Here is a 26,660-nt window from a genome sequence, read left to right as displayed (position 1 = left end):
TTCTTTGCAGCCACCATCTCCTGCCTTAGGTGCGGGACGGCCCCCAACCAAAATCGGACACAAAAGGTCCCAGCGATGCTTGTAACAGCCACGCTTTGAGAAGTGAGCCGTGCCTGCTTGCATGTTAAGGCCAAACGGTGTGAGGAGCAGAGAAACGGCTCCGAGGCCGGCAGAGAACGCACGGCAGGCAGTGCTTAGACAGCTGGCCAGGAAACAAGCAACCCAGGTAGATTTCATTTATTGGACAAATATTCTCGGGCCTTTATGTGTTCCAACCTCGGTGGAGTACGGAAGCATTCCTTGGGTATTTCTAGAAATACTGGGGGAAGGGAATCTAGTGAACGACAGACTTCCTGCAGGGCAAGTGTGAAGGCAGCTTGCCTGACGGTTATTCAGCGGTGAGAGTGACAAATGATCCCTGAGGATGGCAGAGGTCAGGGCATGAGAGCCCAGGGTCAGACGGTGACAGTCGCAGGTTCTGCCCCAGATGGCATTTAGGTTTGTCCCACTGCCCTCCGGCCCCGAGGCTCCCAAGGAGAAATGAGCTGTTAATCTATCAATCAAAGATGCCTGGGGCCCCATGAATGCTCATGTGTCGCTTCCAAGACTCTTAGCTTTTCAACAGTTAACTAGAACCTCTGAGTCTGTCCTAGGTGGAGCTGACTGGGCTTCTTGGACACCCTCGCTGCTGTCTTATCAAATGTGGCAGTTTCCAGCCTTGTTGCTTCAAACCCTCTTTCTGACCCTTTCTGTCCTCACCTAGAACACCCACCATGCACGTCTGATTCACTTGTGCTCCACACATCTCCGAGGCTCTGTCATTCTCCTTCTTTTTTCTTTCAGATCCTCAACTAGATCACCTCTTTATTTATCTTTTTTTTTTTTTTTTTTTTTAAAGAGTTACACAGAGAGAGAAGGAGAAGCAGAGAGAAAAGGTCTTCCATCCGCTGGTTCACTCCCCAGATGGCCGCAACAGCCAGAGCTGCACCGATCCGGAGCCAGAAGCCAGGAGATTCTTCCGGGTCTCCCACACGGATGCAGGGGCCCAAGGACTCAAGCCATCTTCTACAGCTATCCCAGGCCATAGCAGAGAGCTGGATCAGAAGTAGAGCAGCTGGGACTCAAACCAGTGCCCATTAGGGATGCCAGCACTGGAGGTGGTGGCTCTACCCACTACACCACAGCACCGGCCCCACCAATTTACTCATCTTCTAAAGTTTGCTGATTCTCCCATCTGCTGCTGAGTCATAAGCCCACAGGTCCTCAGTTGCACCTGCTCTAGTGGTGTGAAGGAATTTCACACCGTCCCACCTGGGTGTGCCTCATCCTTTGCTCGGTGTGTCCATGCCACACACACCGCCTGCTGGTCTGTCACTTGGTGGCTTCTCGGTTAGCAGAGGTGACCCGACGGTTGTGGTATTACAGAGCTTGTGTTCAAGAAATCTGTATGTGGTCCCCTAATGCCCAGTCACCTCCTCTCATCACATCATCACAAGGAGCCGGTAACCCACGTCAGAGTGCCAGTACAACCCCAGCACCTCCACTTCCAACCCAGCTTCTTGCTAATGCACCCTGGGGTGCAGCAGAAGGTACCTCAGGTGTGTGGACTCTTGCCACCCACATGGGAGACCCAGATAAGGTTTCTGGCTCCTGGCTTCAGCCTTGCCCAGCCCTGGCTGTTACAGCCATTTGGGGAGTGAACCAGCAGATGGAAGATTGATTCTCTCTCTCTCTCTCTCTCTCTCTCTCTCTGTCACTGTCTTTCAAGTAGTTGAAAATAAGTCAATGCACAACTTTAATAATAAAACTTTTGCAAAAGAATAAAGTCAATCCTTATCTATCATCATATAGAGTAGTCCAAAAACATGTGTTCTAAGATGCCCCCAACTGGATGTCTGAAACTTCAGAAAATACCAAAGCCTACATGCACTGTTCTTATTTTATATATATATATATGTAATATATATTTATTTATATATATTATATATACATCTATATCTATATCTATATATAGATATATATGCATACATACCTACGACAAAGTTTAATTTCTAAGTCCGGCACAGTAAGAGACGAACACTAATAGAGCAGTTATAACGATATACCGGAATAGGAGTTTTGCAGATGCGGCCTCTCTGCCAAAGCACCTGACTGTACAGTCTCACCCTTCCTCTCCATGCGGTGAGGAGGGGATGCCGTGGGCTCCATGACTCAGCATCAGGAGACCATGTACACAATTCTTTAACACAAACCCTGCAACCGTCAGGTCACCTCTGCTAACCGAGAGGCCACCAAGTGACAGACCAGCAGGCAGCGTGTGCGGCACGGACACACTGGGCAAAGGATGAGGCACACCCAGGCGGGACAGTGTGAAATTCCTTCACACCACTAGAGCAGGTGCAACTGAGAACTTAGGCATTACTTTTTCTGGGGGCTTGCATTGTGGCACAGCGGGTTAAGCCACTGCCTGCAATGCCAGCATCCCATATCAGAATGCTGGTTCTGATCCAGCTCCCTGCTGATGCGCTTGGGAAAAGCAGCAGACAATGGGCCAAGTTGGGCCTCTGCCACCCACACAGGAGATGGGATGGAGTTTTAGGCTACTGGCTTCAGCTTGGTACAACTCTAGCTGTTGTAGCCATCTGAGGAGTGAACCAGCAGATGCAAGCTTGCTCGCTCTCTCTGTCACTTTGCCTTTCAAATAAAGAAATAAAATACATTGTTTAATTCTGGAAATTTCATTTAATATTTTCAGACCACAGCTGACCACGGATAACTGAAATCACAGAATGCAAAACTGTGGGAAAGGGGAACCGCTGTACAGAAATTGACCTAAATGGACCCTGACCTAAATGCAAAAACTAAAACTGTAATATTCTTAGAAGAAAACACAGGAGAAAAGCTTTGTGACACTGGGTTTAATAAGGAGTTTTGAGATACGATACAAGACACAAAAGCAAAGATATACAAATCGGAATCCCATAAAAACTTTGCGACACTCTCCATCAAAAAAAAAAAAACAAAAACACACTATAAACAGGATAAAAAGGCAATCCACAGAATGAATAAAATATTTACAAATCATATATCTGATAAGGGATTAATATCCATACTACATAAAGAACTCCCAAAACTCAACAACAAAAAAAAACAACGCAATTCAAAAATGGGCAAAGGACTTGAATGGACATTTTTCCAAAGAAGACTCTAAATGGCCAGTAAGCACATGAAAAGATGTTCAATATCATCAGTCGATAAGGAAATGCAAAAGAAGCTACACCAAAGGAGCCGACGCTGTGGCGTAGCGGGCTAAGCCTCTGCCTGCGGCCCCTGACCTACACAGGAGACCTGGAAGAAGCTCCTGGCTTCAGATTGGCCCAGCAGAGGCCCAGATCCAGGCTTTGTGGCCATTTGGATAGTGAACCAGAGGATGGCAAACCTTTCTGTCTCTCCCTTTCACTGTCTTTAACTCTACCTCTCAAATAAATAACCTTTTTAAAAAAAGACTATAAAAGTACCAGAGGAAAAATAAAATGTTTAAAAAACAAAAACCACACTGAGAAATAACCTCACACCCATTACGATGGTTACTGTCAAAAAAAGTAAGTGTTGGTTAGGAAGTAGAGAAACTGGGACCTTCATACGCAGCTGGTGGGGATACAAAACAGTGCAGCCACTTGGGAAGCAGCCTGGCAGATCCTCAAATGATCAGACCGTTTGATCTAGCAATTCCACCTCCAGGTATACACCCACAAGGATCAAATGAAAGCTCTTGAAAAGACATTTGCACACTGATGTTCCTAGCAGCATTATTCACAGCGGCTAAAACACGGAAGCGACCCAGCGCCTGTCAATGGATGAATGAAGAGCAAATCCACAGGATGGACTATTCAGCCTTAACAGGGAGGGAATTCTGACATATGCTATAGTGTGGACAAACTCTGAGAACACTATAATTGCAATATGCAGTCACAAGATGACAAATACAGTATGATTCCGTTTCTATGTGGTACCTACAGTGTAGAATGGGGTCTGCCAGGGACTGGGGAGAGTGGGAAACAGGAGCTACTGTCAAATGGCTACAGAGCCTCGGTTCAGCTTGGGAGGTGAATGGTGGCGACGGTCCTATTACAGTAAGAACCAAGCGCGCAAAACGGCTAAGATGGTAAACAATCGTGGGGCGCTCCGAAGGCTTGTGTCCCCCAGATTCCTATGCTCAAACCTAACCCCCACAGCAACAGCACAGAGATGAAGTCCCGGGGGGGCCACCCTCGGGAAGGGGCCAGAGAGGCTGAGGGAAGCCGCCTTGTCCCTGCGGCCGTGCGCAGACCAGCAAAGAGACCCGGCCCCTGATGAACAAGCCCTGCCCAGACCCCTCCATCTCAGACTTTCTGTCGTCTACAGGTTACCCTAAGATAATCTAGTCATAGCAGCCCAAGTGGACTAAACCATGGATTTTATTACAACAAAATAATTAGGAGGGAAAAAATATCTCCCGCAGAGCAAAAGCCTAAGACAGCCTCCTGCCAACTTCCTTGCAACTCAAGTGTCCTTTTCCGGGAACCCCACGGGGCCACGTCTGCCTCCACCATGGGAGGGTGGGCAGGCTGCAGGAGCGGAGCCCAGGGAGGTCACTCCCTGCCCACAAGCCTCCTGGGCTCCCGCAGCAGGACTGCAGCCTCCCCACCCCTGCATCATCCAGCGCTGGCACCCAACGAGAATCTGATGGCCGCAGCCCTGCAGCCAGGGAGGGGCCAAGGTTCTCACCACTTCCAGGAGGTGAACTGTGGGACAGGAGGAAGGCGGCACTGGTTCCAGGTGATGTCTTGGTAACCAAGTCTGACCAGAAAACAAGAACTCGCAAGCTGCAGGCTCCTTTCCCCTTTGTCCAAAAAGATTTAAGAAACAGGGGGAAATGCCAGGCCCAGAGCTGAAACTCTAGCGGTCCCGGGCCACTGGCATGGTTTTACAACTGCTACTTGGCAGATACCCAGCATCTAAGTCTGCCTACTCTCTGGCCGGAGTGAATAAGAAACGAAGCCTTAAACAGTGATTGAATCTAGTCAGTTACCAGCCTAGGCAGAACTGCCGTTATCTGAGAGGAGCAAGGGCAGCGAGATGCTTCTATCTGGGGCACATGGGTGTGAGGCCATCCCCATTTGGAGGCAAAGTGGCAGTGAATCAGGGCTGTGCTTCACAGAGTCAAAGGCCATGACCCAGTTCTATCCTGGCCAGGAGTCTAATTATTAAAAACAAACCAAAAAAAAAAAAAAAAGTCACCTAGTTAAGAAAGGAATGCCACAGTTGCTTAGGAAAATAATTGACTACAGTCTGAGATTATGTACTTTAATTCCTCATTAGATGAACTTCCTTAATTCCAGGAAGATATAAAATTAAGGATCAGCACAGCTAAGAAGATAAAAACCACGGCATTGATCATTCTGGGCTGAGGAATCCATGTGATCCCTGTTACGTGATACACTTCGAGGTGTAAGGGAACCTGCTCAGCTCAGAGCAACCAGTCAGTCTTGGGACTCCAATCAGAACCGAGTGATTGCTTTAAACTTGTGATTTGAGGCAGGAATTTTACATGTCTATTGGCAGATGGCAAGTACACACATAAAAAGATGTTCAGTATCATTCGTCACCAGATAATAAAAATGGATCCCAGAGTGAGGTACGGCCATACAACCTTTTAAATGCCTCAGACTAAAGACTGACCGTACCCAGTACTGCAACTTGAAGGGACTGTAAAATGTTTATGGAAAAAAAGATGAATAAAAAAATGCTTATTTTAATGCAAAAAAATCTTGAAATCCACACTTAATTTTTCTCATAACATGCATTATCCATATTTCCCATTTACATGCATGAATTTCAAAATTCTTTGCACCAGGGGCCAGCATTGTGGAGTAGCAGGTATAAAGCCACAGCCTGCGACACTGGCACTCCACACGGGCACCAGTTTGTTTGCTGGCTGCTCCACTTCCAATCCAGCTCTCTGCTAATGGCCTGGGAAAAGCAGTAGATGACCCAAGTGCTTGGGGCCCTGCCACCTACATGAGAGACCCAGATAAAGCCCCTGGCTCCTGGCTTCGGCCTGGCCCAGTCCTGGCTGTTGCAGTCATTTGGGGAGTAACCAGTGGATGGAAGATTTTTCTGTCTCTTACTCTTTCTCTGTAACCTTACCTTTCAAATAAATAAATCTTTACAAACAAAAACAAAATTGCTCCAAAACAAACTTACCCTTTAATTCCATTTTTCCAGACTGCCAATGGGAATGGAAAACAGTATAAATACTTTGGAAGAGCTGGGCAGTTTAAGATAAACACAGAGTGCCCATACAACCCAGCCATTCCAATACCAGGCATTTGGCCATCAGGAAAGGAAATATACGTCCAAAGCCTTGTACACAACATTCTAAGCAGGTTTCTATGTAATTGCCAAAAACTGGGAGCAACTGAATGACATACAATGAATGGATAAATTATGGGATATCCATGTAACAGAATACTACTCAGCAGTTAAAAAACAAGAAACTATTAGCACACGCAACAATGTACCAATCTGAGTGTTGCTACCCCTCAAAGCCAAGATGCTGAGCGAAAGAAGGCAGATAGATAAAACAGAATACCTACTGTATGAGTCCATATCTGGAGGATGATAGTAACCGAGGGCGGCTCCGCGGCCGCGTGGGGGAGGGGGCAGAGCAGGGCAGGAGTGAGGTAAGGAAGGGGGGGGGGTGTCCCTCACCGTCCACACTCTGCTGATGGTGTCACAAACACGCACACTTTTCAAATTTTGTCAAAGTGCACACTTCAAATACATGTGCAATGTATTACATTTTCATAATATCTCAGTTACACTGTTTCTAAAAGTAAAACAAAACAGCACAGGAATTCTTAAGAAAATTTTAAGAGCAGGGCCAGCATTGCAGCGCAGTGGGTTCAGCCAGCTCCTGCAATGCCAGCATCCCATATGGGCAACATTAGAGTCTGGGCTGCTCCACTTCCAATGCAGCCATTTGGGGAGTGAACCAGTGGATGGAAGATCTCTCTCCCCACCCCACCCCCCATTTCTCTCTTCCTCTGTAACTCTGCCTTTCACATAAATAAATCTTAAAAATGGAAAATTTTAAGAGCTTAATTTGACCCTTATTTTCAATTTCCAGGAGTTGCCTATATCAAGATTTTTTAAATCAATTAGAAAGCTTAAAATAACTAGAGGAAGTTGACTATAATTAATAGATTTCAAATTTTCAAATGAGTTTAATTAAGTGTTCAAGTGGGACTAAGAATTAATCAAAAGTCCCCTTCGAAGTGAGTGCTAAAATTTTCTAGACTCAAATCGAAAGATTTGTAGACTATACTTAGAAGCTGAACTTAAAAGATTAGCCCTTGAAAGAACTAGATTTTTTTTTAATTCAAAGCTTTCAGAAGTTGAAAATCAAGTTTTTCAACAAAAGTAACGTTTGCATAATCTTTCCATTACACAAAAATCCAGAGGTAGGAGCAGGGTGTGGCTTCTGAAACCTTGCCTGCCCGACATACCACTCATGTCACCCGAAACTCTCCCAGTCTCCCTGAACCCATCTCCCCATCCCTGGGCAGCGTTTTTATTGCTGGCGACTGGACGAGAAGCACAGAGCGAGGGGGAACACGGAGGCACCACACGGGTAACCGCGCGCTCCACGGACCCTGGCTGCCCGGGCAGCGGGAGAAAGGTGTGCGCCACCCTCGCAGACTAAGCATGACTCAGCACAGCCAGATCGTGGCATTTTCCCGCAGCCTCAGCCGCGGACGTCAGCCCCTGTGTGTCAGAGAGGAGCTGCCAGAGACAGCTGTGGAAATGTACCTCCAGCGCTGCCCTCGGCCGGGCCCCACCCCCTTCCCCGGTGCTGAAAGGACCCGGGGTTCTGCCTTCTGGCAAGACAACAGCAGCCCACATCCACCTCCTCCAGGATCTCCAGGGAGCAGCAGGGGAGGGGAGGCCCCCAGCGTCGGTGACAAAGCCTTAGTTACCGTAACCAAGCAAAGCTCCCAGGACTCTGCAAGGCCTTAGGAACCAGGCAGTCAAAGGAGCCAGGATGAACTAGCCGGCCTGGGGCAGTAAACCCTTCCTGGTGACTAGTCACCAAGAAAACATGACTGGGACTGCGTGTGGCACGGCGGATGCCAGCATCCCATACTGCAGCACCGATTTGAGGCCTGGCGGCTCCAATTCCAATCTAGCTTCCTGCTCTTGAACCTGGGAAGGCAGAAGATAGTCCAAGTGCTTGGGCCCCTGACACCCATGTGGGAGACCCGGATGGAGCTCTAGGATCCCGGCTTTGCATTAGCCCAGCCCTGGTAGATGCAGCCATTTGGGGAGATAACCAGCAAATGGAAGATAACTCTCTCTGTCTCCCTCTCTGTCACTCAACAATAAATCTTTAGGGGCAAAAAACAAAAAAACAAGAAGGCTGAGGCTGGCACTGTGGCATAGTGGGTAAAGCTTGCAGCACCAGCACCCCATACGGCACCGATTCCGAGTCTCAGCTGCTCCACTTCCAATCCAACCCCCTCCTAATGCTCCTGGGAAAGCAGTGGAAGATGGCCCAAGTGCTTGGGCCCCTGCATCCACGCGGGAGACCCGGAAGAAGCTCCTGCCTCCTGGCTTTGGGCTGGCCTAGCTCTGGCAGTTGCGACCATTTGAGGAATGAACCAGCAGACAGAAGATGTGTCTGTCTAACTCTGCCTTTCAAATAAATAAATCTTAAAAAAAAAAAAAAAAAAAAAGAGAGCGAGAGAGAGAGACGATCTAACCCACCCACCGCCCCCCATGCCAGCATCCTGGGTTCTGCACAACAGCCTCTCTGGGCTTCCGTTTCTGCAGCTCAGTAAGTCAGGTGGCTCTGGGGGGCTTCATCCAATGTCCCCCCACCCACCAGGGGATACAAGAGAAATGACATTCACCTCTATCGACTACAGAGAGGCAGACAACGCAGAAAGCGACAGGGTGAGGGACACTGGGCGCCCAGCGTGGCCCACCGCCGTCTGCCCTCACCCAGCTTCTCTGAGAACACGCAGCCGCTGGGAGGAAAATGGCCACTGCGGGCCCAACACCCAGCACAGCAGGACTCTGGGAAACCTCGTGCCGGAGATCAACTCCGGGGTCCCGAGGGTCCCCTGAGAAAATCCCCTGCACAATGGGTGGAATGCCAGAAAGAGCCCTCTACAAAGGAACCCCCACGCAGCCCTGAACATGAACTCTGGGAAAGGAGTCCCTGGGTCCCAAAGCCCCCAGGGCGCTGGCCGGGAGGGGGCAGAGCCGCCAGGCCGCCTCCAGATGGAGGTGAGAGCGTGACGGGTGTCGCGAGGTTGGGAGACGCCGGGCCAGGTGCGGTGCAGCGGCAGCAGGCAGGACCAGCCCAGCACAGAGCCCGGCGCGGGGGCTGGGAATCCAGGCTGAGGAGCTGCAACCCCGTCTCCCAGCCGCCTGCACTCGGGGGCATCGAGGCAGCGACGCCTTCGAAGTGGTCAGTTGTCCGGACAGTGCTGCCTGAGCACCGGGAGAGGGAAGAGGGGACAATGCCACCTCTCCCCCTTGCCGTTGTGAGTGGCAAAGGCTCAAAGCATGCGTGAGTGTTTGTGCAACTGCCGGCTAGGCCACCCCTCGCGCCCCGGCCGCCTGCTCCACACACCCCCTAAAGAAGGGGTCTTCTCAGAAGCGGCCCAGCCCCAGGGACTCTGCCTGTAGGTCCTCAGGAACCTGACACCCCCCCCCCCCAGCTCTTGGCATGGTTCCCCCCCAACACCCGCCCAGCACCGCAAGCCACACCCTCCCAGAAGTAGGGCCTCCTGCTGAGGCTGGCCGGCTGCCAACAGAGGCCAGATGTCATTTTCCTGTAAAAAACCAAGAAAACCCAGAGAACCCAAGCTTAAGTGGAGAGTATCCAAAAACCAGAGCCTGGCCTTTCGTTCTGATCGCCCTGGAGACCCGACGAGGCGAGACGGCTGGCCACGTGACTTCTGCCCATGGCCTGGCTGCAGGCCGCACGACCTACCCTGCGTGTTCCGCCAGCTCCTCAGAAGGCGGACGCTATCTAAAGCAAAAAGGAAAAAAAAAAAAAAAGTGTTATCCTCGTTTCTCCAGGCTTTCCCCCGAGGGAACACGGATTTGAGGCCCAGAGAACTCCTCCTTTGCTTCCAGCTCAGGGCGGCTGTGGGCCACAGGCAAGTGCAGGGCCGAGAGCAGCCCCGCTCCGTGGCCTGGCTGCCTGGGCTCCGACCCTGCACGTGGAACCCTCAAAGCCTGGTTCCCCAACTACAAAGTGGGAGTAAGAACGCCCTCCTCGGGGGGTTCTGGGGAGCGCCTGGTGAGGCGCACACACGAGGCCCTGGTAACACACGGGGTCGTAGCATTCAGGCAGAATCTGGAAACCCTCTCGCCTCATTGGAAGCCTCTTCTTCCTGCCACCTCCACGCAGCCCAGGCCCGCGTCTGGTTCCTCTCTCGCTGCGCCACAACATGACACTAATGAAGTCTTACGTGACTTGGAACGTGTCTCCTATTTCCCCGACCATTTCCTGACGTCTCTCCTGTCACACGCCCGAGAGAGCACAGGCAGGTCCAGGTCCCCCGGAGCCCAGAGGGTGGGCGGCCTCCCTATAAGCGGGTCTCCAGGACACTTATCTTTGGGAGGCCACACCTGTCAGAGAGCTTGAGCCGCTGGTCAATAGTCAGCAAGACGGAGACCCCGGCCAGCAAAGAAACTCCATGGCCTCGGCAGATTACGTCAAGGCAGAAACTGAATGCTTGGGACATTCGGTTCAATAAAATATTTATTGAATGCATGCTTTGCAAAAGGACCTAACCCAGAACGGCACAGGCTCTGCCCACAAAGTGCTGAAAACAGGTTCCTGGGCACATAACCGACGCCACAGGCGCAAAGCACCCAAGCCAGAACTGGAGCCTGCTCTCCTGGGGCCAGTCCCCCCACACCTCCGCCTGGCTGTGTGGGCCCGGGCGAGCTGTTTGCCTCTCTGTTTCTCATCACCAGAGGCCACGTGGCAGCACCTCGGTGCGGCTGCTGTGGGAGTCACAGGAGACGAGCAGCAAGGTCCCCGCCACAGGTGCAGGTCCACGACAGCTGGCGTCCACCCTCTGTGCCAGTCACGGAAACACAGCACCCACGTCCCGCCCAACAGATCTCACAGAGCCGCGGAAGGGAAGCTCCGAGCCTCAGAAAACCTAACTTTGACGAGACACAAGGAGAGGCTCGGAGGAAAACCGGGTCACCAGGAGCCAGAGGAGGGGCGCCATGGGGCAAGTTTGGAGGGTGGGGGGGACCACAGACAGTGCCCTGGGAGCGCGGAGGCAGACGCAGCGGCCTCGGCAGCCACCCGGAGGGACGAGCCCCCAGGTGTGGTCCTGGGGCGCCAACCCCGGCTTTTCATTCAGGAGGCGCTGGGAAACTGTTTCTCCTCTCCAGCATCCCCGCCATCAGACCCCACGCCGCGGCGACGGGCAGGCAGCGACGGTCACCAGGCCCAGGGCAGGTCTCAGGGAGGGCCCGGGCACAGTGTCCCACATGGCTGCAGGGTGTCTGGATGAAGGCCAGGAGAGGGCCCTGTTCCAGAGAGGGTCAAGTCGGGGCTGGCGCTGTGGCACGGTGGGCTAAGCCTCAGCCTGTGATGCTGGCATCCCATACGGGCGCCAGTTCAAGTCCCGGCTGCTCCACTGCCGATCCAGTCCCTGCTAATGCACCCGGGAAAACAAAAGATGGGCCAAGTGCTTGGGTCCCTGCGACCCACGTGGGAGACCTGGAGGAAGCTCCTGGCTTTGGCCTGGCTCAGCCCTGGGTGTTGCTACCATCTGGGGAGTGAACCAGTGGATGAGACCCCTCTGTCTCTTCCTCTCTCTCTCTGTAATCTTTCAAATGAACACATACGTGTTTTTAAAGAAAATAAAATAAAGAAAATACTGCCCTGGCCAAGGCACCCAGCTCACACAGAAGATGCTGGACGGAGGAGTGAGCAGGCCCCAGGTCTGCCCAAGTCTCCCGCCCAGACTTACTGAGCTGACAGCCATGCCGGTCCTCCCTGCCAGCACCACAGATCCAGTGTCCCCGGTTCCAGCCCTCCCTCCTCACGGGTATCCAATCTGAGCCATTTTCTACTGATTTATCCATTAAGCACCTCCTTGTCCTCATCGCTGTCGGGCACTGGGAAGAGGGACACCAAGAATGAGTCAGGGGTCCAGGCCCCAGTGGGCGGGGGGGGGGGTGGAGAGGCAGGCACCTGGCACGGTGCCAGGGGGTGAAAGGTGAGACGGGAGAAAGCAAGACACAGGGTAGAAGCGAGGCAGGCTGTGTACGTGGGCATGTCAGAGGCAGGTTGGGCCGCCGTGAGCCCAGGGGCAGCTGGGTAGACCCGGAGGCGAGGACTGACACCGGCAGACATCACCAGGCTGCAGCAGGCTCCCCAAGAAGGGAAAAGGACCCCAGACCCAGAGGGGAAACTCGGCTGGGAAACTCAGCCTAAAGGAACTCAAAAAGTGGGTATTGCGCAACTGTGCTGAACAAAGCCCCTTCCGGCAGGGCGTGGCGCGGCGTAGCCACTCCGATATAAAGGCCAGCTGCAGGGCCGGCGCTGTGGTGTAGCAGGTAAAGCCGCTGCCTGCAGTGCCCGCATCCCATATGGGCGCTGGTACAAGTCCCGGCTGCCCCACTTCCGATCCAGCTCTCTGCTGCTGCCTGGGAAAGCAGAGGAAGATGGCCCAAGTCCTTGGGCCCCTGTACCCGATTGGGAGACTTGGAGGAAGCTCCTGGCTCCTGGCTTCAGATCAGTGTAGCTCTGGCTGTTGTGGCCATTTGGGGAGTGACCCAGCGGATGGAAGACCTCTCTCTCTCTCTCTCTCTCTCTCTCGCCTCTCCTTCTCTGTGTGTGTGTAACTGTGACTTTCAAATAAATAAAATTAAAAAAAAAAAAAAAAAGGCCAGCTGCTTCCAAGGAGCTGGCCAGAACCCAGAGGGAGACAGGCCTGCTGCTGGGCCCTCAGAGCACAGCCAGGCCCCTGGCCGGCCGTGGCCCCCTCTCACCTCGCCTGGGCGCCAGTCCCTGGCTTACAGACACCTGAGCACACGCTAGTGCCCACGCCTGGCTCCACCTCCTGCAGCGCCGCTCCCCGTGGCCTAGCATCTCCCACACAGCTAAGCACCCAGGCCTCTGGCCTGCGTCTCCCACACAGCTGAGAAGCACCCAGGCCCTCACGCTCTCCTTCCCCCTCCCTCAGCCTTCTTCTGGCAGGTTCTCCTCACCTGGAACTCACCTCTCCGCCATAACATTGCCACTCAAGTTCAATCACTGCCTTTTCATCAAAAAGGTTCACGACTCGCCTCCTCCAGGAAGCCCTCCCAGATCCACCCCTTCCAGCCCAGAGGCCAGTCCACTCCGCCCTCCCTTGCTTCAGTGTGCGGTTTGCCCTGATTCGTGCCCTAAGGAACTCCCTCCTCCCTGCCCACCACGCGCTCTACACCGGCACCTCTCAGCTTTGGTTTATTTTTATTTTTCTCTTCCTCAGCCAGTTCGTCGGCAGTTCCAGAGCAAAGACTGCCCTCATCACCTTCATCATCTCCCAATCCAGGCCCGGGCTCTGCACAGGAAGCTGTGGGGGCGGGGAAACACCTGCAGCGCCGGCATCCCATAGGGGCGCCGGTTCGAGACCCGGCTGCTCCACTTACGATCCGGCTCTCTGCTCTGGCCTGGGAAGGCAGTGGAGGATGGCCCAAGTGCTTGGGCCCCCGCACCCACGTGGGAGACGGGAAGAAGCTCCTGGCTAGGGATCGCCGCAGCTCTGGCCGTTGTGGCCATCTGGGGAGTGAACCAGCGGATGGAAGATATCTCTCTCTCTCTCTCTCTCTCTCTCTGCATTTCAAATAAATAAATAAATGAAAAAAAAAAAAAAAGTTCGGGTGTGAAGGGAGCAGAAATGCCGAGCAGGCCCAGCCTCTGCCCCCAGCGCAGGGAGCAGGTGGCGGGGCGGGGTGGGGGGCGGCCAGGCGGCGGGGAGGGCCGCGATCTCGCACGGTGGGCACGCCTCCGGGCCTCGGCTTTCTGGGCTGCAGAATGGGGCTAAGCGGCCCGAGGCGCAGGGGACGCCGACCAGTTCCCAGCCGTCAGGCACCCGGGCCTTGGCCCGGCTCCACCGCCTGTGCGATGGGGCAGGAACCGTCAACGAGCACAGGGCGCGGAGGGGCCCGGCCAGCGCTCCCCGGCCGGCCGCGCCGCCCCTCACAGCTGCCCGAGGAGCGGGGCGGAGCGCCCAGCCCGCTCCGGACCCCAGGGCCGGCGGGACCCGCGGCTCCCTCAGGGCGAGCGCGCGGGGACCCCGGCGCCGGGCGCCTCAGGCTCCTCAGGGCGCCTCAGGGCGCCGCGCGTCCGGCTCTCCGCCCGCAGCCCGGGCCAGCGGGTGCCGCGGCGGGGATGCTCGCGGGGCGCGGGGTCCCGGGGGTCCCGGGGGCGGGCGCGCCCCCGCGGGGGGAGGGGCGGCGGACGTCGCTCGCGCCGCGCAGTGCCCGCGCCGACTCCTCCAGCCTCACTCGCGCCGAGTCCGCGCCGCCTCGGCGCGCCCGACCCCTTACATAAGCATCCCTCGCGGCGGCGGCGCCGGCGCACGCCCACCCGCCCCGACCGGCGTGCCGCAGGAAGAGGAGGGTGCGGAGCGCCGCGGACACTCACCGCCTCGCCGCCGCCGCCGCCGCCGCCTCTACAGCCGCTGCCTCCACTGACAGGGAACAGCTGCGGTCTCCGCGCAACCGAACTTGCTGCAGTCCCGGCCCCGCCTCTCGGACTTCCGATTGGCCCAGGCAGCCCAACCCCTCCTGTTATTGGACGCGGCCCTCCGCCACTCACCGCTCCCCCGCGCGGGACTCCGCCCTGCGCCCGCCTACCCATCGCGTTTAAGCCTTGGCGCCGCACGTCAGCCCCGCCCCCGGCGTCCCCGGCGGGCGTCCGGATTGGTGGCGAGGCTGCGAGAGCCCGCCCCCGGCGCGCCACCGCCTACTCCCTTGTCTCCAGAGCCTCACGTGGGCCTCCGGGCCCGGGCCGCGGCCCGCAATAGGCGGAAGTGGCCGGGCGCTGACGCGCCGCGATTGGCTGTCGGCGGGGGTGGGGACGTGCGATTCATTCACCCGGGCAGCACGTGTCTCCGAAAGCCGCAAGCAAAACAGATGCTCCGGCAGGGGCTCGGGCATCCCGGCGAGGCGCGGCCGGACGCCCGCGACCGGGGGCCGAGGTCGCCGGAGAGCGTCCGCGAAGGCGCCCGCGGCCGTGGCGGCCCCGTCGCAGCGGCGCAGGTGGGCAGAGGCGCTCGGGAGCTCCTCCCCGTGTGACCTTGGACGAGCAGCGTCGCCTCCCCGAGCCTCGGTCTCCTGGTCCCCGCAGAGGAGGACGGCCAGGGCCCAGCAGGTGCGCCTGCCAGGGGACGGAGAGTGACCAGAGCCAACGGGGCGAAGCCGCGGTCACCGAGTGCGATGCATCCGACGGCCGAGGGGGCGAGCGGGAAGCGGGACTCGCGGCCGCACGCGGCCCTCAAGGACCTGGGGAACGCCCTGTGCGCGGCAAACGGTCTGTGGAGCGTGGAGATTCCCAGACCGGGCTGTGCTCAGAGCTGGGCACTCCAGCCTCGCTGGCCTTCCTCCCCCCGTCCTGCAGAGCCGCGACCCTGGCCCGGCCAGCAACCCTGGGGCCCGCACAGCCGCGACCCTGGGGCCCACCAGCAACCCTGGGGCCCACAGAGCCGTGACCCTAGCCCCGCCAGCAACCCTGGGCCCACCAGCAACCCTGGGGCCCACAGAGCCGCGACCTTAGCCCCGCCAGCAACCCTGGGGCCCACCAGCAACCCTGGGGCCACAGAGCCGTGACCCTGGGCCCACCAGCAACCCTGGGACCACAGAGCCGCGACCCTAGCCCTGCCAGCAACCCTGGGGCCCGCACAGCTGCGACCCTGGGGCCCACCAGCAACCCTGGGACCCACAGAGCCCTAACCCTGGGCCCACCAGCAACCCTGGAGCCCACAGAGCCATAACCCTGGCGCCGCCAGCCACCCTGGGGCCCGCACAGCTGCAACCCTGGGTTCCCCCAGCAACCCTGGGGCCCACAGAGCTGTAACCCTGGGCCCCCAACCCTGGGCCCACCAGCAACCTGGGGCCTGCAGAGCCGCGACCCTGGCCCCGCCAGCAACCCTGGGCCCTGGGCCCAGGGCCCACACAGCCGCAACCTTGGGTCCCGCCAGGATCCCTGGGCCCTCCAGCATAGCGGTTCTCCCTGCAGGAAATAAGCCAGACACAGAAACACAAAAACACTGCACGTTTTCCCATATATGTGGGAGCTAAAATTTAAAAATTTAAAAAAAAAAAAACAACTCCAAAAAGAAAAAGAAAGCCTGTATGTATCAGTTTTGCTACAGTGTTTTGCCAAGCTGCTTTAGATCTTTATCAAATTGACAGGGTGTCCGTTCACGCACTGCCATAGTTTCAACGATTCGGTGACTGAGCGTCTTTTCATTTGGTTATTGTCGATGGCCCTTGCCGATTTTCCTGCTGGGCTATGGTCCGTTTACTTTTTCATTTGTTGAACTCTTTATTGAATAGAGCCATTAAATCTGTCTATAGCATAAATTTATAATAATTATCTAAAAAAACTAAGTTGAAAAAATCCCAATTCTCCAGATTCACACTTTTTTTTAGATTTTTTTATTTATTTATTTTTTTTTTTTTAGAGATTTGTTTATTTGAAAGGCAGAGTTACAGAGAGGCAGAGGCAGAGAGAGAGAGAGAGAGAGAGGTCTTCCATCTGCTGGTTCACTCCCCAGATGGCTGCAATGCCTGGAGCTACGCCGATCTGAAGCTGGAAGCCAGGAACTTCTTCCAGGTCTCCCAAGTTGATGCAGGAGCCAAAGCACTTGGGCCATCTCCTACAGCTTTCCCAGGGCATTAGGAGGGAACCGAATCGAAAGTGGAGCAGCTGGGACTCGAACCAGCGCCCGTATGGGATGCCGGCCCTGCAGGCAGCGGCTTGCCCTCTGTGTCACAGTGCTGACTCCTCACACGTTTCTTTCCATCAACAAACACCTCTTAAGCACCCACAGCAGGCCGAGTGCCGTGGTGGGGACACCGCAGTGGACAGACACGGCCCCTGCCGTCACCGCATAGAACTCGCACTCTATGGGATGTCTAGGTCCAAGGACGCCCGCCCCCCACCTACCAGCTTTCTTCACACACCGTGGCGCACTGGGGTAAGCCACCACCTGCAGCACCAGCATGCCACTTGAGCGCTGGCTTTAGTCCTGGCTGCTCCATTCCTGACCCAGCTCCCTGCTAATGCCCCTGGGAAAGAAGTGGAAGACGGTGCCCGTGCTTGGACCCCTGCCATCCGTGTGGGGGACTCGGATGGAGTTCCAGGCCCCTGGCCTGAGCTGGTCATTTGGGAGGCTAACCAGCAGACGGAAGACCGATCTCTCTCTCCCTCTCTCCATCTCTCCCTCTCTCCCTCTCCCCCTCTAGCTCTGCCTTTCAAAGAAATAAATCTTTAAAAAAATGAGGAGTTGAGGCCACGTGAACTGGGACAGGCCCCTTCCTTCCTGGGCTGGGATTCATGCACTGCCCGTGCCTCCCTCGTGACCCCCTCACTGGCCTGTGCGTGTGTGAGATGCAGGCCTTTTCTAGGGCTGGCTGTGAGTGACGTCGCAGCTCCGTCCTGGGTCTGCAGCCCAGGATGGGGCTCAGGTGACTGTCCCATCCACACCAACACCGAGCAGAACCAGTGGCCCCGGGAAGCAGAGGTTTGGAACATCAGCTCGGGCATATGCAAATTCAGATTAGCAGACAAGACACCTCCCCATCTGGGCTCCGTCCAACCCCCAGGAGTTTTCCGAGGGCAGCGTTGGGAAGGGCATTCGGCTTCAGGAAAGGCCTGGGTGAGGAGACCCCATGGCCGGAGAAAGCCTGTCCCAGCGAGAGCTGCTTCCTGCACCCGGAGCGACAGAATCTGCTGGGGACAAGGGCGCATGGGTGGGAAACGCGGACACCTGAGTCCCACCCATGGCTCTTGTGCTCGTTAGCCAGAGGCCTTCAAATCACCAACAGCACCTGAGCCATCGCGGCCACTTCACCAGCGCTGGCGAGCAGGCTCCTCCCCGCCGGCGTCCCCCAGGGGCTGTGTCCCAGGGCCTTTGCCTTGCGGCTCGGGGGTCCTGCAGGCTGGGATGCCCGGCTGCCTTACTGCTTCTCAGAGCCTGATGCTTTCTGGAAAGTTCTTGGTGTTTTTGTTTGTTTGTTTGTTTTTTCATTTGTCCCTGCCCTGTCTTCTTGCACTTGAACATCACCTCTGCAAGCGTTGAGTTACCACATCGTAAGTGCTTAATAAGAAGTCTACCAGTGACAGAACGGGAGTGGACCAGCGGAGGGAAGATCTCTCTCTCTCCTGCTCTCTCTCTCCCGCCCTCTCGCTCTGCTTCCCTTTCGAATAAAATGAAATAAACAAATACCATCACTTCTCAGAAAACTGCTGGAGTGAATGGACAGCCCCAGGGCTGAGGGTCCACGTTCAGGAGGGCGGGACAGTGAAAGTGACAGCAGCTTGGTCAGGGCAGGGAGGAGCTGGCTGTCACAGGGTCACCGTGTCCCTGGGGTGGGGAGAGGGTAACAGCATCGCTCCCATCCACCATCATTCCAGCAGCACCCGCCGGCGATGCCACGGAAACTGCGTGACGTCCCTGGTGCCAGCCGCTTCCTGACCATGGCAGGCGCAGGGAGAGGGCGGACCCCAGAACACTTGATCTCAAAGCAATGGGCGCTGGCCTGGAAACCGTGCCCAGGGTATTATGGGAGTCCGAGGAGAAGCCCCTTTCCCTGTGAGAGGGGCCTTGGAGGGCTTCCTGGAGGAGGCAGGGCCTGAGCTTAGTCCTGAGATAGATGATAGATGATTGATTGATTGATCGATCGATCGACCAAGGGGCTCCATGCGGAGGGACACAGCCCAGGCCAAGGCAGGGAAGCATATTGGTGGAGGCAGGATGAGAGTCGCCTGGGAGGCAGCAGAGGCCAGCTCACCAGGGAGTTCAGGCAGCACCTCGGGGGAGGCCTGCAGCAGCTGGGGACAAGGGGACTCAGGCCAGCAGGTGAGTGGACAAAGCCATGGACCCCTAGGCCTTGCTGCTCCTCTTCCACGTGCCTTCCTGGGCCACGCCGGGGGGAAGGAGGCAGCAACGTGCAGAGTTTGAAATTCGTGTCCACAGATCACAGCCCTCGGAGGCGGGCAGGCCTGGATTCACAGCCTCTCCAAGAGCGCCTGTATGTGCAGTGAGGGGGCTCACCTGGGCCCAGCAATTGGTGTTTTTCTGCTAGAGAAGTTCTGTATAGACGGCTTGACAGGCTCGGGCAGAAGGGTCACCTGTGTCACCTGCTGAGCTCGGCTGCGTTGTCGGAATAATCCATTCCTGATTCTCCGTCCTGGGGCCCAACACGAGCACGCACAGGAAACCCTGGCGCTCAGGGTGCGCTCCGCACGTGGCGCTGTCGCTGTGGCTTTTAAAGATTTATTTACTTATTTGAGATAGAGAGAGAGAGAGAGAAAGAGAAAGAGAGAGAGAGAGAGAGGTCTTCCATCCGCTGGTTCACTCCCCAAGTGGCTGCAATGGCCAGGGCTGGACCAGGCCAAAGCCAGAAGCCAGGAGCTTCCTCCAGGTCTCCCACATAGGTCCAGGGGCCCAAGGACTGGGGCCATCTTCTACTGCTTCCCCAGGCCATAGCAGAGATCTGGATCGGAAGTGGAGCAGCCGGGGCTTGAACCAGCGCCCACATGGGATGCCGGCACTGCAGATGGCGGCTTTACCTGCTGCACCACGCTGGCCCCAGCTTTTAAACTGTAGTGTTGCCATTCATCGTTCACTCTGACTTGTCTAGGTGATGAGATGGCCAGGTTCTGGCACTGAACCTGACAGTCTCCAGCCCCTGTGGGGACGTCAAAACCAAAAAGGGGGGGGGGGGGCAGCAGGGCTCCAAAGCAAAAGAGCAGGTGCACTGGGTTCTACGAGCTCAGCACAGAGCGAACCCTGCTGTCTGCTGCTTGGTCAGAAGCAATCTTGAGTTAAACGAGCAATCCTGCATGGCCTCTCACCGTATCTTCAAGGAGGAAAATCTAGTAGCACAAATGGTGATTCCATCTGACTGTTCTGGAAGGCGTGGAAAGACCCCAACTACGCTCAGGAGAGCAGAGTGCACACTCCCGGAGGTTTCGGGTTCCAGGCCACCTCCTGCGCTTCTGTTATTCCAGCTGAGCCATGGGGATGGGTTCCAGAGAGGCCAGAACCTTGGGGAGCAGACGCATCTGCCTGTGGGAGACGAGGGAGTCCCAGGTACATAAAGGAGATGTCAGGTGCTGAGGGTACACGGGACAGACTGCGAGAACACCTGAGGGGAATCTAGGCAGGCTTCTTGGAGGAGGTGGTGTTGGAGCTCAGCCTCACGAGCAAGGAGGACAGGCAGGTAGAGATGGAGGAGGGCGTCGTGCTGGTGAGCGGAGCCTGAGCGCACACACGGCTGCCCTGGGAAAGGCAGCCGGAGCCCACTGTGCAGGCCCTCGAGGGTCAGGGTGAGAAATCCGAGCCACCTGGGAAGGCGGTCGGGATGGGGCTTGCCTGGCGTCCGTGGCAGCATGTCGGCTCTCTGTCAGCCCGTGGTGACAGGAGGAGCCCACCGATGTGTTGCCGTGTGCTGCTCACCCCAGGTCAGGTGCGTTCCGGGCATTTCCCACTCAGTATTCCCAACTTACAATGGGTGCCTGGGGCCACAGCTCCATTGCACGCCTAGGAGCATCCATGCAGCAAGAGGGCTGGGTTGGCGCTCCTAAGATAAGCTCCCAGAGACCCTGGCTTCTGGCCGGCCAAGCCCAGTGAGAATCTGAGGCTCTGGGTCCGACAGCCCGCCCGGAGCAGAGTTCTGCCAGCAACCACCAGGGGGCGCCTGGGGACAGATCTGCCTCCGGGGAGGTGGGGGTAGGGGACAACCTGCTGAAGACCGGGGTCCCTGGGTGAGGAAGCTAAACCATCCTTGGGTTCCTGACCCACAGAAGCCGCGATAAGAAACTGTTGTGTTAAGCGACCAGCTCTGTTTTAAGCCACTAAGCTTTGTTTAAACTGTCATGAGGGTTAAATAAAACCCATGGGAGGGGTGGCAACAGAACCACTAAAAATGCTTTAAAAAAATAGTGAGGGGTTTATATAAAAGGAGGCGGTTCCTTGGCCTGTACATGTTGCCCTGGGGGCAGTGGCTTCGTGGCAATAACCAACTTCTAGTCGTCAATATTTAACACCAGCTCCACTCGTGCGGGTCCCGGAGACAGACAAGAAAGACGTGATCCCAGGGCCGTCCAAACCGCACGGGAAGACATGGCGGGGGGTGGGGGGGTGGGGTCGTGCTGCCCTGTGAGCTGGAGAAGGCAGTGTTTGCCTCACCCAGCCGGGAGGGAGCCCACAGGACAACAGGACAACAGGACAGGCTTGCTGGGAGGTGTCGCTCACAGGGCAAGGTCCTGAAAGGCAGGAGCCAGCCGGGTGAGGACGGAAGGGAAGCCGATTGCACAGCTGGGGGCCGGCTTTGTGGCACAGCAGGTTAAGCTGCTGCCTGTACACCTGCAACTCGTGTAAGTGCAGGTTCGAGTCCCGGCTGCTCCACTTCCGATCCAGCTCCCTGCTATGGCCTGGGAAAGCAGTGGAAGATGGTCTGAGTCCTTGGGCCCCTGTCCCCCACATGGGAGACCCGGGTGGGGTTCCAAACTTGTGGCTTCAGCCTGGCTTTTCGAATAAATAAAATAAATCTTTAAAAAAAAAAAAAAAGGCACAGTCGGCAAGAGGGTGTGCGGCCGCTCCATGTGCTGGAACAGGACCAGAGCAGGTGAGTCACTCCGACCCGGCTGGGCCGAGGGAGCGGGTGTGAGTCAGCAGGCTCCCCGCGGTGCTCTGAGCCGACTGCGACTGCGAGTGAGGGGGCCTGGCGCTTGGAGCCAGGGTCAGGGTCGGCTATGGGTTAAACATTAGGTACGTGGGCAGAGTAGGAATCCAGAGAGTGTTGGCCGTCACTGGCTGGGCAGACGGTCAGGGCCTTGTTTTCCCACTGTCTAGACACTGACCCTGACCTGGGTCCTCCGAGCGGGAGCCATTGAACAACCCAACGAAGGCCCAGAAACTCAGGGCGGGGTGGGGGGAGGAGAGGGGAGGGTGTGGCCAGCCTGGTGGCAGAGGGACAGCAGCCCAAGAGGCAGGGGACCTGGCTTCCGGCCCCCGGGACAGGAGAGCATCGGGCACTGGAGCCCAGCTGGCCAGCCAGGAGTCCCAGCTCAGCCACTTACTAGGCAGGCTTTCTGATGAGGTGCCTCGGTTTCCTGATCTGCAGAATGGGACAACAACCTCCACTCTCACGAGGTCTGAATGAAATCAGGAAGGATTAGCGCCCGGATCACCAAACATCCTCTAAGCCGAGGTTAAAACAACAAAAGGCCTGTGGCCTCTGTTGTGAGGCCCCCTTGGCCCTCTGGGATTCGAGGGAATTTGCCGCACGGCCCCAGACCCCGCGTCCTCTGCCTTGTCTTGTCGGGGAGAGCTGCGGCTGGCAGTCTCGCTTTCAATGCACATCGATGATTTTGCTTCATTTTTCAAAACAACCCATTTTACAGACGGGGGTTCTGACCCAAGGGACTAAAGTGATTTGCCTGCTACTGTTAGGTAGGAAGTCAGCTGTGAGCTTATGTGTGTGACAAAGGCCAAAAGAGAAGACGTCTATGTCCAGCATCTGCATCTGCATCTCAAAGTCGTCCCAATGATGTTTTATTTCAGGGGCAGCCCGGCCTTCGCGTCCTGCCCTGCCCCCTTCTACCCATAACCTGCCAGGTGGGGTCCCCGCCCCTTCTGCCTGACAGATCCTCCACAGTCTCCCAGATGAGCCCAGTACCTGCATCTCAAACCCCCTGCTCCGGATCCCCATCCTCCAGGGGGTCCTGCTCACCCTTCCTCTGAACCCAGGATGGCCCAGCTAGGCTTCCTCCTGTCTGAAACCTTCAGGGGAAAACTCGGATAGGAGCTGCTTAATACTTACAGCCATAGAATCCTTTGTTCCAGGAGGAGATGTGTGAAGACAGAGACCCATCTCCTTAACACCCCCCCCCCCCTCCACCGGACTGCGCTCAGCCCTCTGCCTCTGCTGAGCCGCCCGCCTGCCTGTCCAGGTGTGATCTCTCCACTCAGCATGTAACCTCGCCCCCCCCCCCCCCCCCAGTCTGAGCGACTGGGCGCTCTGTCTCAGGCTCTGTCTGGAGGGGCGCCCATCCGTCCTGACGATGTCCCTTCCCTAATGAACCTCACTGTGTTACCTCCCACTGCTCTGTCTCACGCCTCAATGCTTTCTTGCGCGAAGACAAGAACCCTGCCATTCCCCGCTAACACTACCACCGGCTCAAGTCCTTTTTCAAAGTCTGTTTATATGAAAGGCAGAGGGAGAGAGAGAGACTCTTCCATCTTCTAGTTCACTCCCCAAATGGGTGTGGGCCAGGCCAAAGGTAGGAGCCTAGAATTCCAGTCTGGCCTCCCACGTGGGTGCAGGGGCCCACGCTGCTCTCCCTGGCGGGCGCCTTGGAAGAGCGCTCCGCTGCTGTGTGCCGCGCCCCTCGGGTCACATCTCACTGGCTGATTTATTGGTCCCTGTTACAGATGAGGGGACCGAGCTGCCCAGGGTCACAGAGTGACGAAGCCGCAATTAGAATCCTTATCTGGCCGGCACCGTGCCTCACGTGGCTAATCCTCTGCCTTGTGGCGCCAGCACACTGGGTTCTAGTCCCGGTCAGGGCGCCAGATTCTGTCCCAGCTGCCCCACTTCCAGGCCAGCTCTCTGCTATGGACGGGGAGTGCAGTGGAGGATGGCCCAAGTGCTCGGGCCCTGCACCCCATGGGAAACCAGGAGAAGCACCTGGCTCCTGGCTTTGGATCAGCGCAGTGCGCCGGCCGTGGCGGCCATTGGAGGGTGAACCAACGGCAAAGGAAGACCTTTCTCTCTGTCTCTCCCTCACTGTCCACTCTGCCTGTCAAAAAAAAAAAAAAAAGAATCCTTATCTGCTGTGCTGTGCTGGGACAGGGGTAGAGCGATGCCCGGGAAGGGGCCAGGATAGGGGTAGAGCGATGCCCAGGAAGGGGCCAGGACAGGGGTAGAGCGATGCCCGGGACGGGGCCAGGACAGGGGTAGAGCGATGCCCGGGAAGGGGCCAGGATAGGGGTAGAGCGAGGCCCGGGACGGGGCCAGGAGTCCTCGCCCGGAGCTGGGCTGCTTCCCTCTTTCCCACAGTGCAGCTGAGCACCTCAGCTCTCAGGGCCCCCATGAGTAGTGTTGTCCCACCAAGTCTCCAGCGCGCTCCTCACCAAGACTGAAAATCAGTGACTCCCCACTGCCCCCCTCACCCGGCCACCTACTGTGTGTCTCTCTGACTTTGCCTGTTCCAGGCAGGGGGCTGTCCCCCGTCATCAAAGTCTGAGTCTGTCAACGGGATGACAGGGCCAGGGTCGTAGGTGTTCACAGGAGGGTGAGCTGGTAAGGGAAGGCTGCCTGGAGGAGGAGGAAGAGGAGGAAACGGGAGGGAGGAGGGGGAGGGGGAGGAGAGGAGGAAGGAGATGGGGTGGGGGAGGAGGAGAGGAAGGCAGTACCGGTTAGTACTTTGGCCTGCACTCCTTGTCCCAGGACAGGGGAGGGTGACTCAGGGAGGCTCTCTGGTTTATGAGGGCCACCTCAGCAGCTCCGACCTTTGCCCCCAGGTGACTTCCCACCAGGTGGGTGGAGGCATGAGTTCATCCCAGAAGGCAGGACTGTGCCGGCCGCCTTCGGAGCCATGGGGACCGGGCTGCGCAGCCAGTCCTTGCGAGGGCCCCGGCCCTCCTACGGGAAGCTCCAGGATCCACGGGGGAGACCCCTGGAAGGCAGACCCCGGCGAGCACTGAGCCTCAGACAGGAGCGGGACAAGCCCAGGGCCCAGGGCCCCGAGGGAGACACGGAAGGGCTGAACGTCCCCGCTCAGGAGTGGCTGCCCGGGGCCCTGGGGGACACAGAGCAGCTGATCCAAGAGCGACGTGGCAGCGGCGGGCGGTGGCTGAGGCACTGTGGACAGGTACGGCCAGGGGCAGGCCCTTGGCTGAGTGTGGGGGTCCCCGGAGAGGGACCAGGCCTGCATGAGCGCTCCAGCGGAAACGTCCAGGCCGTGTGCTGTCCAGAGATGGCCGCAGACCCGGAGAGCCAGGGCTGCCCCCTTCACGGGGCCTGGGAGCACTGGGGGCTTAGGGAGTCACGGAGACTGTGGGAGCCGGGGGCGGGGGTGTGGAGAGCTGACTTGGGATGACTGACCGGGCAGCGTGGGGGTGGGGGCACGCAGCTGGTGTTGGGAGAGCGGCCAGGGGGCCTGCGCCTCCAGCTCCGCCTGCCCCCAGGCAAGGGGACATCTGGACCCCTTGGGGGCAGCTGCAGGCTTTGCCCCTCCCAGGAAGGGTCGCAGGGAGCGGCTTCTCTCTCTGGGGTCTACCGCCACCTCGTGGCTGTGGGTGGAACGACACCTGAAGCCCACCCGTCAGCCCTGGGCCCTGACGGCCACCACCTCTGTCTTCCAGCAGGTGAAGAGAAGGTGGGACAGCCTTGTCGCCAGCTTCCCCAGCGTCACCCTGAGTCGGTCGGCCTCCCCGGAGCCACCGCTGGGCACCGCCAGCTAAGCCTGCTGGAAGCCACGGAGCCCGGCCCTGAATACCACGGTGCCCCTGGGCTCTGTGCTTCTCGGCCTCCCTCCGTGGCTGCTCCAGCCTCCCTCCGTGGCTGCTCCTCACGTGGCCTGCGCAGGCCTTGCCACTGGCTCCTCTGAGCCCCGGCCCGGCCTGTTGACTCTGGCCTCCTATCTGAAGGCTGAACCCCACCCCGCCACCCCGGGCCGAGGAGAGGGGCTCAGCTCTCTGCCCTCTGGGCTCGGGACCCCTGGACTACGATGTATATGAGCTCCTGGAAGCCTGCTCAGATGTGCGGGTGCCCACCTCGCCGCACGCAAGACGAACCGTCGCATTAAGCACACAGCCGTGTGAAGCCAGACCCGTGGCCGAGAGGCTCCGGCCAGCCAGCTGGTGGACTTGCCCCATGGTCTCCGCTACTGCTGAGCGCTTTGTGACAGAAGGGCCCAGGCCTGTGTGTTGTCACCTGTGACCCTCAGTCCCCCGATGAAGGATGCAGGGGAGCCTCCTCTTCTCGTGCAACAGAGGGGGAAACTGAGGCGGGGGGAGGCGAGGTCATTGGTTTTGACATCTCTGGCCCCACCCCCACCCAGTGCCCAGCGTGAGGGGTTGAACACAGTGATTAAGATGCTGAGGCGCCTGCGCTATGGCACAGCAGGCAAAGCTCCCGCCTGTGATGCCGGTATTCCATATGGGCGTCGGTTCGAGTCCCAGCTGCTCCACTTCCAATCCAGCTCTCTGCTATGGCCTGGGAAAAGCAACGGAAGATGACCAAAGTGCTTGGGCCCCTGCCGCCCACGTGGGAGACCCAGATGGAGCTCCTGGTTCCTGGCTTCGGCCTGGCCCAGCCCAGGCCATTGCAGCCATCCTGGGAGTGAC

General features: G+C 57.3%; 2 protein-coding genes across 4 annotated transcripts in view; one reads left to right on the top strand and one right to left on the bottom strand.

The window, feature by feature from the left end:
• Nucleotides 1–14,778, bottom strand: part of PC (pyruvate carboxylase) — a 101,880-nt gene extending 87,102 nt beyond the window's left edge. The window contains exon 1 of one of the 2 annotated variants that reach the window (XM_062195765.1): nt 14,720–14,778. The gene's annotated coding sequence lies outside the window, so the exon portion shown is untranslated. Of the gene's footprint in view, nt 1–4,767; nt 4,927–14,719 lie in introns of those variants that run through there. The other variant, XM_062195766.1, reaches the window with a different exon arrangement.
• A 6,829-nt stretch (nt 14,779–21,607) lies between these two features.
• On the top strand, nt 21,608–26,249 carry C7H11orf86 (chromosome 7 C11orf86 homolog). Of its 2 annotated transcripts, none has more exons than XM_062197741.1 (3): nt 21,608–21,933; nt 24,834–25,183; nt 25,680–26,249. In XM_062197741.1, exons 1-3 carry the CDS (start codon nt 21,909–21,911, stop codon nt 25,773–25,775), a joined length of 471 nt encoding a protein of 156 aa, XP_062053725.1. In that variant the 5' UTR covers nt 21,608–21,908; the 3' UTR covers nt 25,776–26,249. The 2 variants fall into 2 exon arrangements, with proteins under 2 accessions (XP_062053725.1, XP_062053724.1); XM_062197740.1 differs by having other exon boundaries at nt 25,677–26,249.
• Nucleotides 26,250–26,660: the final 411 nt, after the last annotated feature.

Source organism: Lepus europaeus, chromosome 7 (genome assembly GCF_033115175.1).
Source record: "Lepus europaeus isolate LE1 chromosome 7, mLepTim1.pri, whole genome shotgun sequence".
Lineage (NCBI taxonomy): Eukaryota > Metazoa > Chordata > Mammalia > Lagomorpha > Leporidae > Lepus > Lepus europaeus.
Note: the sequence above shows the minus strand (reverse complement) of the source record. Positions and strands in the feature narration are given on the sequence as shown.